General features: G+C 32.3%; 1 protein-coding gene and 1 long non-coding RNA gene across 2 annotated transcripts; one reads left to right on the forward strand and one right to left on the reverse strand.

Moving 5' to 3' along the window:
- On the reverse strand, nucleotides 1–5,176 carry LOC110639512 (probable protein phosphatase 2C 14). The gene is made up of 6 exons (XM_021790510.2): nucleotides 4,745–5,176; nucleotides 4,469–4,639; nucleotides 3,744–3,914; nucleotides 3,472–3,651; nucleotides 2,621–3,077; nucleotides 1–1,282 (listed from the first exon to the last, which is right to left on the reverse strand). Exons 1-6 carry the CDS (start codon nucleotides 5,006–5,008, stop codon nucleotides 345–347), a joined length of 2,181 nt encoding a protein of 726 aa, XP_021646202.2. The 5' UTR covers nucleotides 5,009–5,176; the 3' UTR covers nucleotides 1–344.
- On the forward strand, nucleotides 938–1,970 carry LOC131181472 (uncharacterized). The gene is made up of 2 exons (XR_009149979.1): nucleotides 938–1,076; nucleotides 1,222–1,970. It is a non-coding gene; the product is annotated as an uncharacterized LOC131181472 (long non-coding RNA).
- Nucleotides 5,177–12,611: the final 7,435 nt, after the last annotated feature.

Consider the following 12,611-nt stretch of genomic DNA (forward strand, 5'->3'; position numbering starts at 1 on the left):
TAAAATTCACAGAAATATATTATTGAGCTTTTTTGGATAAACATAAACATAAAAACAAGAGCTATTTTATTGAAAAAAAAAACTATAATATAGAATTATCAGTATTAGATAGCTATAGTAAGTAAGAAATTATTGAGCATGACTATGCTAGATCCATTCTGGCTGGTCCATTCTTGTCCAGTTATGATAAACTTCCAGCTCTATTTGGGTCCATATGCTGCTCACCATCACAATCTCTCACCATCCTCTCTCTGCAAGAACTTAATCCAATTGATGATTGTCCAAATTCATGATTCTAGAGGTTGTTTCAATTTTATGATACCAATAACTTGTATATCCACCAATTATTCTACCTTCCAAATGTACAAAAACAAGCAAAAACTGGATGACCCACCTGCATTATCATCCTCTAATGGGGCACAAGGAACTTCTTGAGTAGTCAACAATGGCATTGAGGTTGATGATGAAGTTGAAGAAGAAGAAGAAGATGGTGATGATGATGAAACTGGTTTAAATATGAACAGACCATGCCTTGGACCAGAACCAAAGAGCAAGTCATGTACATCCCAATAAACCTCTACTCTACTTTTATTCACCTGCATGGATTCATTTCCTCTGAACTTCCACTGAAGGTGCTTAACTTGAATTGCTAGTTCCCCATCTACCTTTATCTCTAGTTCAGGATCAAACCCACCAGTGTCACTGCCATTGCTGGTAGAATTGTTGTTTTCAACTGAAATCTGATGGAATTTGATCTCTTTCTCATGAAATTTAATTCTTCTTGTGAATTTCTTCTTCCCAAATACATGTTCCTTTCTCGACACCAACATTGGTTCAATAAGAGCAGGCCTGCATCGTGTCTTTCGATATGCATCTTTCTTTAGATCACCAAGAAGTAGAACTACTTCCCCTTCAGAGACAACAGCAATATAGTAATCTGATTGTGGCTCTGTCTCGCCATTGAATTTTGCGGCCTTGAGGTCCCACGCCACATCAACAGTCTTACCATCCACTACAAATTGCTTGGAGCCTTGTTTTCTCCAGAAGTACCAGGGCTTCAATTCCATTTTGCACAGGTAATTCTCGTTTCCATTTGTTGCTTGAACAGAAAGAGAGAGGCCATGTAGCATCAGGTTCTTGCACCATGTGATGGTGATCAAACGGCAGTAGCCGGCTAATTTTGTTCGATAGACTGACATAGATACACTCTGGCCTGACCAGGTTATGGTAGCCGCTGGCTCATTGTTTTGCTTCTTGCTAGATGTGAAGCAAACAGGAATACCTAGTGAATCATGCATGATAATAAAATGAAAAATGGAGTACAAAATTAACAAGCTAGAGGCAAACAAAGACAGATGAATATAACTGGGATGGTTAAGATCTTCTCATACATATATGCTGCCAGCTCCAGATGTTTTCTTAGAAGCATGTAATTATCAAGAGAACCTCAATTCTATTATTCGTGACTTGTTTGTTTCCAAACTAGAAGTTTTGAAGGTGGAGAGGAGTGAGAATGAGGGAAAAGCAACACATATAATACTCAATTTTATTAAGCCTTTCATTCTGTCATTTTTTTCTTCTTCCCTTTTTCCTTGTTTATCAACTTCCTTTTTCCTTCTTCTAAAGTGCGTTAGCTTCAGTCACAGGCTTTATCTTCACTGTCATATTTTTTTTTCTCACACGGTGAAAAGCAAACAGAACCTTTTCAGCACATTGGAAGTTTTTTGAGAAAGTGCATCCCAGGAAGGATAAAAGGTTGTTGTGGGAAGTGGAGCTTGCTTTCAGCATAAGAGCATGTGGGTGGGGTAAACTGAGGCTAATTATTTTATAATTATAGTTCTTAACTTTTTCAGTTTTTTTGTAGGGACAGATGATGAGGGCAAAAATCTGAGGAATCTAAAGTTGATGTTGTGGATCAGGTCAAACACTTGGTCCCCTATACTTAATTTGATTACTATAAACTCATGGTATTTTGAAGAGATCATAATCAAATTATATCAGATCATAACTAATGGACCAATTAATCAGAGCACATGCAGGTGGGATCAGTAAACCGAACTCTGAATTCTTAAATTAGAACATTTGTAAGCTCTGAATGATTCCTTACTCCCAAGCTCTTCCTCATGAGCCTCTTCTTACATCTCAAATGACCAATTTTAACGCCTGAAAATAACTTCCCAGCAAAGTATTTACCTAGTTTTGAGTATAATCAGTTCTCTTTCATATTATAATTATATTTTTGTATTGTCTTTGAAGCAAATGAGTTTTTTATCAGCTATATCAAGAACAAAATTGTCTGGCCGCACTCACATCCTGCTTTAAATCAATTGCCTAAACAGAGATTTTGAAATAAATTCTCTCAGTTTGAATTAGTAGTATAAGCTAAAGCTGATTAAAACTTCAATCTCAAGCCAAATCTCAGGAACACAATGGAAATGAAGGTAAAATCTAGTGTGAAATTACTTGAACAAATGCTGAAATGTGACCTATATGGATTCTTAGAATTGAGAGCCACATACCTAGGCAGTTACAATGTTTTAATTCAGATATATACTGGAATGGTTGAAATTAGAGAATGTGACTAAGCAACATGACTAGACTAATCCTCATCAATTTTTACATCTGAAGTGATTCAAATCAATTATCATCACAGTGATGTCATCCAGACTACCTCTTCTCAGGGCAAGGTTCACAAGCTCCTTACAAGCAGCCACAAGCCCCACAGAGGCAGGTCCCTTCTTGTGGGTACTGTTTTCTTTATTAGGTGAATCAATTTTGGTGTTAATTCGCTTGAACATTGAAATTCGTCTTGACTTGGTCGGAGGACTTTCATTTTCACATGCAAAGTCATCTTGCTTATCTTTCCAGCCATCAACTGTCTGCTTGTTTCTTGGTGACTGTTTTGACCCCTTTTGATGCTTGACCAGGGAAACCCTTCGCAACTTTGATGAAGGACTTACATTGACACAGCCATAACAAACATCATCATCATCTTTTTGATCATCTCCTGTGGATCCCAGTTTCTTCTGAGTCATACACAATGAAATCACAGTATCAACAGCTTCTTGGTTCCCAACCTAGGCCACAATATCACACACTAAAGTCAACAATCACTCAAAACCATAGACATATGGATTCTGTTTGCCAATTTCATGCAATAGGACCTCAATGTCGCAGGGGCTGAAAGATGATTGACAGAATGAGAAGTGCTTCAATCACATGTTAGTGCAATGCACTCTATAACACGAGTAATTTGCAGTCCTTATTACAATATTCACTTGAAGCCAACTTCAATTTCACATTTGCAGATTAAATAGAAATATGTTGCTTTTTTTGGTTTTAACAGGTAAATGAGATGAATTTAACAAAACATAGTCAAGCATAAATCTATTTCCCAATATGTTAATATACAGTATGAGTTAAAGATCTGGCATTGAGGCAAAGACTTCCACAAGTTGTTCCCCAACTCACCTGTTCCCATAGTCCATCAGAAGCTAAGACTAGAAATTCCATGTCTGGGGTCAGCTGTAGAATCATTGTATCAGGCTCAGCCAGTACCCAGTCCTTCAGATGAGCATCTCCAATGCTTCTAGAAACAGAAAGTATGCCATGAACTCTCCACGCACCCCGATGGATCTCAACATATCCTCCCTGTATTAAAGTATAAATGAATACCATCAATCATTATCTACAACTTCTTTCTTGAACTACCTCACTAAACTTAGTTTTAGTATAATAAATACATTATTCTCAATTCTTTTTCGTTCATCCTCCTGTTCTGCTCTATGATCTTTTGTAAGGGCTTCAGCCACTCCTCCTCTACAAAGAACAGCCCTGCAATCTCCTAAGTTTGAGACAACAAGCTCCTGCCCTTCAATCAAGGCTGTGACACAGCAGACACCACTGACTATACCCTGCATTTATTCACATTATTCAGCATTTATCATGCATATGAAAAACAAAAACAAACAGGAGTGGTAAGAAAAAAGTTGCAGCTGTGCCCCTCTCTCTCTTTTTTTTTTTTTTTCCCCTTGAAAGAGAATTCTGCATTATGGCACTTTCCCATTCGACCTGCTTAAATGACGCATTAAAACTCCATACAAGACTAGGAGAAAAATAATTCAAGTTTCAAGAGTCCTCTTGTAGTCTTTTTCACAATCAGTCTTTCTTTTCAAGCTAAAATATCGGCATTTTTTGTAGACCAAGAAAAAATCTATTATAAGCTGAGATGTATGATTACGATAATATTCTGTTTAAGACATTTTATGAGACTATGAATCACATTAACCAACAGAACATAATGAGCTCAGATTTTCCAACGCAGTGGAACAGAACCCAAACTTATTGCCTAGAAGGAAATGTAAATGAAAATAAAGAATATAACCAGTGAAAATAAAGTATGATTAATAAAGTAGAATATGATTAAAGAATATAACCAGTGAAAGGAAATTTTAGATCGCAAATATACCTGTTTCAAGAACTCTTGATCTGTTTTCAAGTACCCAGCTTTAACAGCTTCCTTCTTGGACATATTTCCTGGACAATTCACCATCATTTCAAGAATGTTGATGTGCAAATTCTCTGCAACAAACTCCGCTGCCTTTTTCCCTCCATGCCCATCATAAACGCCAAAAAAGCCCTGCACATCACCAACAAACAATCCCAAATCCCAATAACCAAAAATAGAAAAATTTTTGGGAACAAAAAGAACCCATCAAGAAAAGTTGTTAATTTAAGAGCTTACTTTGTTAGAGCTGCCGTTCAAGCAAGAAACGATTTTGTGGGTATCTTCCATGAACTTTTTATTGCCTTTGATGGCAGAGACACCAACACCAATACCACTGAAACAAACGGGATCATTTCTTGGGGTGAGGTCTTTGAATTTGAGCTTATCAGCCTGGATTTCTTGCAACACGTTTGGGATCTCAATCTTGGGTGGTCTCTTCCGCTTCAAAGAACAAGAAACAACTGGAGTAGAAGGCATTTCTGTGGTGGGTTTCGTGTTCATTTTTTTGGCTAAAACAGCACAAACGAGCAGAGAGAGAGAGAGAGAGAGAGAGAGAGAGAGCGGATAGCTCCAAGTTCCAACGGCTATAAAAGAGAATGAAAGGGGGAGAAGAGAAAGAAGAAGAAGAGGAGTCAAAGTAAAAATAATGGAGGGCAGTTAAGGGTTGGGGGGGGTCAAAGTGGTATCTTTATCAGGGAGCCGTTGGGGGAAATTGGTCAAAAGTTTGAATGTATAGTTGTTGAGGCCTCGGAGGGAAAGAGATTAAATTCCGAAGAACTTCTTGAATCTGAATCCTACACTACAAAATTATAGTGTTATTTTACTACTTTCCGCCAATCAACATCTAATGTGGAGAATTCCAATTTGGCTGGTAATTCTGTACGAGGACATATACAAATTGAAAGCATTTTCAAATATTCGATAAATTATAGAATTTTTTAAGAAATTATAATTCATAGTTTAATGTTGTATCTCTAATTTATAACTTAATAGATCATAAATTTATTGTTATCTGAGTACACGATTAGTAAATTTTCAATCTTTTATCTAACATAATAATTTAAAGTTTTCGATTTATGAATGAGCTAATAATAATTTAGATTTTTTTATTTATATTTAATTTATTATAAATTTAAAATAAAAAATAAGACTCAACTGTTAAATATATGGACTATATATATATATATTTTGAGTATATAATAAAAAAATCTTAGAAAGAATTTCCCAATAACTCATAACTAGATTTGTTGAGAGCTTAAGTACTTAGGACCACTTCTCTTTCTATATATATTTTAAACGACTAATAAATGGACATAAAAACATAATAAATAAAAATAATAATTCAATAAAAAGATAATCCCAATGGCATTGTTTCGGGGATTAATTATTAAAATGATATAATTTAAAAAATTATTTATAAATATAATATAATTCTGAAATTATTTATCAAAATAATATTTACTTAAGAAAATGCTATTTGATAAAGTAATTTTAAGTGATATTATATCACGTTATAATGCTTTATAAAATATTATTTGAAATGACGTTTTTTAAATTATGTCACATCATATTAAATACTATAGAAATTACATAAGAAAATATCATTTAAAATGATATTTTTTAAAGCGGTGTCACATCACAAAATTTGATTGAGAAAATACCGTTTGAAATGACGTTATCTGAAACATTTATCTAAATTTATATAGAATTTTGGAAATGTATAAAGTTTAGAAAGCTTATTCTCTACTCATTGTATTGTCTACTCTACAATCAAATTTAATTTTTTTTTTATAAGCTTACTATAGAAAATGATTTTTCTAGCTATTAATAAAAATATCAATAATATAAATGAAAATAATAATTTTTATTTTATTATTAATATAAATTAAAATTTTAATTATTTGAGAAATAGTTTTAATTAGAATATATTTTTTTATATTTATTAATTTAATAATTTTTTTATCATATTAAATAAACATAAAATTATTTTTTGTGATGTTATTTACTAAAATGAAAATTAAAAAAAATGAAAGGAATAATTTCAAATAAATTTATTTTATGTAAATTTTAGTTATGTTAAATTATATTTGAGGAGTAAAAATACTAATTATGTTAAAAAAACTAGAAAATATTTTTGAAAGAAATCCACCACGTAGAAATTATATATAAAAAAATTATTAGATATGTATAAAATACATATATTAAATGTCTAAATTTTAATCAAATTAAAATTTACATAAAATAAATTTATTTAGAATTATTTCTTTCATTTTTAATTTTCAATCTAAGGAATAAAAAATATTTTCAAGTTTATTTAACACGATAAATAACTATTAAATTAATAAATATAAAGTTCTAATAAAACTTTTCTTAAATAATTAAAAAAATAAATTCATATTAATAATAAAATAAAAAGTTATTATTTTTATTTATATTACTAATATTTTTATCAATAGCTAAAGAAATAGTTTATAAAAAAATTAAATTGAATTGTAGAGTAGAGAATACAATGAATAAAGAATAAATTTTTTAAATTTAATTCATTCTAAACACTACTTTTTTTAATAATTTCTGTACTATTTAATTTAATGTGATGTGATATAATTTCAAAAAATATAATTTTAAATAATATTTTTTTAAGTATTTTATATATTTTAATATTATTTTAAATTTAATTATTTTAATGTGATGTGACATAACATAAAAATGCTTTTTTAAGTAAGGTTTTCTTAAGTAAACATTATTTTAATAAATAATTTTAGTATCACGTTATATTTGTAAATAGTTTTTTAAATTACATTTTTTGTCAGTTCTCTCTATTTGATAGCAAAGAAAAAGATGGAAAACAAAAGAAAACAAAACTTAAGCTGAAAAATATCACAATTTTACCTTGATTCATATTTATATACATAAGGCCGACAGAAGTTACAGTATGGACCGTCTGGAGCTGCGTAGAATAACATCTCGTCCAAGTGTAAATGCATTAGATACTGTAATATTACCAATATTCCTACTGGTTTACGAGCTGCTGAAGCTGCATTCTCCAATCAACAAGTATGTTCATTGTTCACGAATTTGTCACTCATCAGCTCCGCTCTTATGTGCAATTGCTTGTTTAGTGGATTTAGAATGATCAGCAACGCAGTGTACACAGCTTGGTGAACTCTGTCACTCTTCGGAAGTTATTATAGAAGAGCTAGCCTTACGCCAGGCTACGAGCAATTTAATTGAAGGTGCATTATTGCGTAAGCATGCATGGAGCAAGAAATTGTGTCTATTGAAGCACCTGCAGGTGGTGATTTGGCAAACCAAGCATTGAAAATATTTGCTATTATAAACCCATAACTCCCACACTTTGCTCCTGTGGATTTAATATTTTGCTAAAATCCTCCATTCCAGCACCCTTCTGCGTCTTATGTGCATGTTACTTAGTTGAAAAAATGTGGCCAGAAAAATTGTGTCAAATTTCAAAAAGAAAATTATTGTTCATAGTCATAGGAATATTGCATTTACGGTACTTGTGCTTTAGTTGTTGTCATGTTGTGATCTGATATGGTGTTTTGCCGATAAATACACCTGCAGACACAAATGCATTCACTCATACCATTTGGATGCTTGAAGATTAGCTTTTTTCAGAAAATAAAAATGATTGAACACAGCATGACTTGGAATTTTGTTGCTAGGTTGACTGTTGGTTGTGAGATACTTGAGAGCTATTGCTGTGTTGTCCGTGCGTTTTCAGGCCGGATCACAGATGCAACTCTTGGAGCTTGGGGAACTTGGATAGAACTCCGGCTTCCTTCCTTTGATGCATTTTCTGAATAGAGATCATAAATTCTCTTCTCCATTAATGCTTTAATGGCTGAAATTTGATCAGATTAGGTACAAGAAATTAAACTTTTAGAATATTTGTTCATAGGCATGCTATTACCCATTAACCCAACTAATCCCAAAAGAACCTCAATATCCTCTAATGAAATGCTGAAGCCTTTTGCCGACTGGGGCAGAGCTATAAATGGGCAATTCACAAAATCACTGTCCATGATGGACAAAAGCACTATTATTATATCTATTATTTTAATAGGAGTTCTATTTTATATAATAAATATATTTCTATCCATATTATTGTACTATTGAGAAATATTTCCATCATTAAAATTAAAAAAACTTCTAAATCAATTAAGATTTTGAATTATAAATCATAATAAATAATGATCATTGTGGGTCTCATTTTATCTATACAACTATTGGGCTGTTATACTTTTACTGCTTGAGTGCATATGAAGCGATTTACATGTAAATAAGGAACGTTTTAGTGAATATGCATATTTTCTTTAATAAGAAAAAATTATATAATAAAATCGATATTTGCACGATAATTTTATCGTAACCGTTGAATGTTTTAACCGAATGCATGAGTCAGCTAAACGAGGAGACTGGCATTTGATTTTGAAAACCTCAGCTTGTTCTTGGATTTTTTTTTTTTTTTATTGGTCCTGGAAATTCTAATTTCACAGTCCTAGGGATTATTTAATAGAGTCAAAGCTAAAGGGTTCTATTAACTAGCTTTAGCTCAGGATATTCAAAATGTAAAGATTTCCAGTTGGGTATGAATTAAAAACGGCTAATGGGTTCCTTTTGGGTCAGCATAAAAAAGAAATATGGATTTCTACAGCTTCTGGGCCTTTGGACTCTGCTGAAAGGCCATAAATAGTTGTTGGTAAACGCTGCAGCCAAGATTTTCTTACCATAGAAGGAAGCGTGAGACGTTGAGGGAAATGTAGCTGTCAAGAAACCTAGATAGTTAAGACTCGAAGGATAGTGCACCCAACCCACCGCTTTGGTGACCAGCGGCCAGCCACCTTTAACCATGTCAAAGACGTTTTCGTTGCACCTACAAAGTTAGGTTTGTGAGAAGCCATCAGAATTTTCTAAATTCCATCTCCATCCTTTCACCTACAAATTAATTAGGGATAATAATAATATTATTATTTATAATGACAATAATAATTCATTTTCATTTTCATTTCATTATTCTCCCTTTTTTTTTCTTTTTTCTTGAACTGCAGCGTTTATCGTTGATGGTTTTGGCCCCTACGACGGTGGCACCTAGATGAACAGCAAAGGCTGCTTGGCTTCCACGTCGTAACACAGGCGTGCTAACTGCTAAAGTCAAAGTCTTCTCCCTCTTCAGCCTTCTAACCCACACAATCACTCCGCGTTTCTTTCCCTTTAGCTTCAATTTTCTTTTCCCATTATCAATGCCTACATTTTCTCCCTTCAACATCAAAGTTGGCCACCCTTTCACAAAAGACTTGACCCTTTTTATTAAAATTGACTATATATATATATATATAATAATTTTTAAATTCCGATAAAATAAGTAATATATCTTTCACTACTGAATAAAGTTATATTAAGCAATAACTTTTACATAATTATAATGATAAACCTATAATGAAAACTTATACTAAAATCTCATAATCATGCTAATATAAATAATTTAGTAAACCGTAAGTAAAACAAACTATAAATTGGTCGAGGTGAAGATTGAAGACCTTAAAATTACATTTATCTCATTATTAGATAGAATTATTAGCAAGTAATGTTGTCTCTTTCACTCATTCAATTGGCTATTAAATTGATTTCAAATAATATAAATAAATAAATCAACTTTTTTTTTTCTCTCAATCATTTTTTATGAAGTATAAAATGGTTCAAATATATATAATGACTTATCATATAGGGATATTTTTTCCATTTTCACCCTTCACTTTGAAAAGTCCCTCTCCAGTTTGAATCCATAGAACCATTGATCAATTCTGAGTCCAAACAATCCCACCACTAGTTAAGAGGTGAATTTAATTTAGGTGGTCTTAGGTGGGTGAAGGAACGGAAGCGTGAAAAACACAAGATTATACCATTGAATTCAAAAATTTTCACCTAGGGTCACATGCACCATGCAAGATTTATTTTTATCTATTTGATTTCAATGATAAACAACATATTAAAACTCTTTTAATATGTTTTTGGATCTGTATTTGCCATTTAAGATTTTAAAATTAATCAGATTAATTTTAGAACCCTAGATTAAATCAAGAACGATTACACTAACCTCTTGATGTGCTGCAGCGTGTCTGCGCCTTTGAGATACGTCTTGAGGACACGGATGTTGTCCCTCTAGCTTGTCCACACCAAGAACACCTATGGCAGCCCTTGAACAGCTTCTAAAGCCTTTTCTATTAATTAGAAATTCAAGTTCTGCCTTTTAAGAGATTAGAGATGTAAACAGGACACTAGAAACAATTTCTAGTGTTCTTAATTCAAGAGATTGATGGCTAATCTCTTTGAATTGATGAGAGATGAAGAGAAATAGCTGGAGAGGCTCAAAGTGGCGTGACAATTGAGAGGAGAGGCTGCTGGTTATGTTTTCTTTTCATAACCACACTTAAATAGCTAGGTTAACACATTAAACCCTAGCCACATGTCACCTTTTGATTAGCTCTAGGTTTAAGTGACCCAATCACATTGTGCCAAGTGTCAAACCTATATTTAATCTTGATTTTAATCATCTTACATGATTAAAAAATATTTGGCAAGCTTATGTGTTATGCCATGTGTCACCATCTCATGGTGTCACGTGTCACACTGCAAAATGATCAAAATGCCCCTGTGTCTTAATTTTGAGTTCTCAACCCAAAATAATTATTTTTCTTCTTCTAATTAATTTATATCAAATATAAATTAATTAATTAATCTCTATTAATTAATTTCTCATTAATTAAATTCATATTTAAACACTTTAAATATAAATTTAACTTATATTATACATCCAATAATCTAGATTTGGTTTCAAGTCATGCTAGGGACTTTGCAATTTAATTGCAAACCAAATCTATTTAATTAATCAATTAAACTCTTTAATTAATTAATTAAATCATATTTAAATAGGTGATAACTTGTGTATGTGTGTGACTTACTAGGCTCATCACTAATTGGCAATGAGACATGATATCAACTCTTAATATCATCAGAACTCTTTCTTACCATAAATGATTTCTCTAAATCATTTTATGAACCTCATAGACCATGGTTAACACCTAGCATAGCATGCCATGGCCACCCAATTAGTAATAAGGTTTACCTTAAATGAACCTATAATCATATGTTACCATGCACTAGAATCTCTCTGTTACAAAATCCCAACTCAAGTGGAGTCATGGTTTATGTCAAACTCCATTTGCTATGAATATTATGTTCTCTTTTAATTCCAGTTCTTGATTAAAAGATTTTCTCATCGAAACTCTTTTACGAATAAATCTATCTGTCTGGCCAGAACTTGAAACATCAAGAACAATTAAATGAACATAGGATTTTAACTCTATTTACTTAGAGGAACAGATTCCATCTTGATCAACACCTACCTCCATATATAACTAGTAGGAGCCAACACATGCCCATATACCCATACACGGTACAAGTATGAAAGCGATATCAAACTCAAACTACCTATATACAAGATAACTGTGCTATCTCGTGTCTAAAGATTATATGCATCGATATGATTTATGACAAAACATTGACAAGAGTAAACTCCATGTGCTTGTCATAAGTGTCACTGGTTCGGCCTACTTATCATTTATAAGTGCCTATCATGTTTGTTATATGGCATGAGACTCACCATTCCATCTTATTTATATCTCATATAAATAACTTGGGAACAAACATGAATACAATCTTTCTGGATAAGTCATGTCCTTATTATGAAGTATCCTCGATTGTGAACCTATTTATGATACTTTGTGCTAGAAATATTGTCACTCATATTCTTAACAACTTAAGAATAATATTTCTAACAAAATATCAATGGACCTTTTCTATTACACATAAATATATTATGTAAACGGAAAAGTGGAAATGCCTTTTATTAATAAAATTATGTACAAGATACATACTAAATGATATGCTCTAGGGCATACTACTAACAATCTCCCACTAGCATTAGAGCCATTCATTACAATACCTTAGACCCATCTTCTCAAGATGCCGGTCTAACTGAACTTGTGACAAAAGCTTAGTGAATGGATCAGCTCGATTTTTCAGC

Source organism: Hevea brasiliensis, chromosome 7 (genome assembly GCF_030052815.1).
Source record: "Hevea brasiliensis isolate MT/VB/25A 57/8 chromosome 7, ASM3005281v1, whole genome shotgun sequence".
Lineage (NCBI taxonomy): Eukaryota > Viridiplantae > Streptophyta > Magnoliopsida > Malpighiales > Euphorbiaceae > Hevea > Hevea brasiliensis.

What these genes read in the sequence shown, in the direction of transcription:
- LOC110639512 (XM_021790510.2), bottom strand. Translation starts at nt 5,008, where the DNA reads ATGAACACGAAACCCACCACAGAAATGCCTTCTACTCCAGTTGTTTCT. An exon ending in ATCAAGAGTTCTTGAAACAG is followed by an intron (nt 3,915 to 4,468) that starts GTATATTTGCGA and finishes GAATAAATGCAG; the next exon opens with GGTATAGTCAGTGGTGTCTG. An exon ending in TGATTTGAATCACTTCAGAT is followed by an intron (nt 1,283 to 2,620) that starts GTAAAAATTGAT and finishes ATGATTCACTAG; the next exon opens with GTATTCCTGTTTGCTTCACA.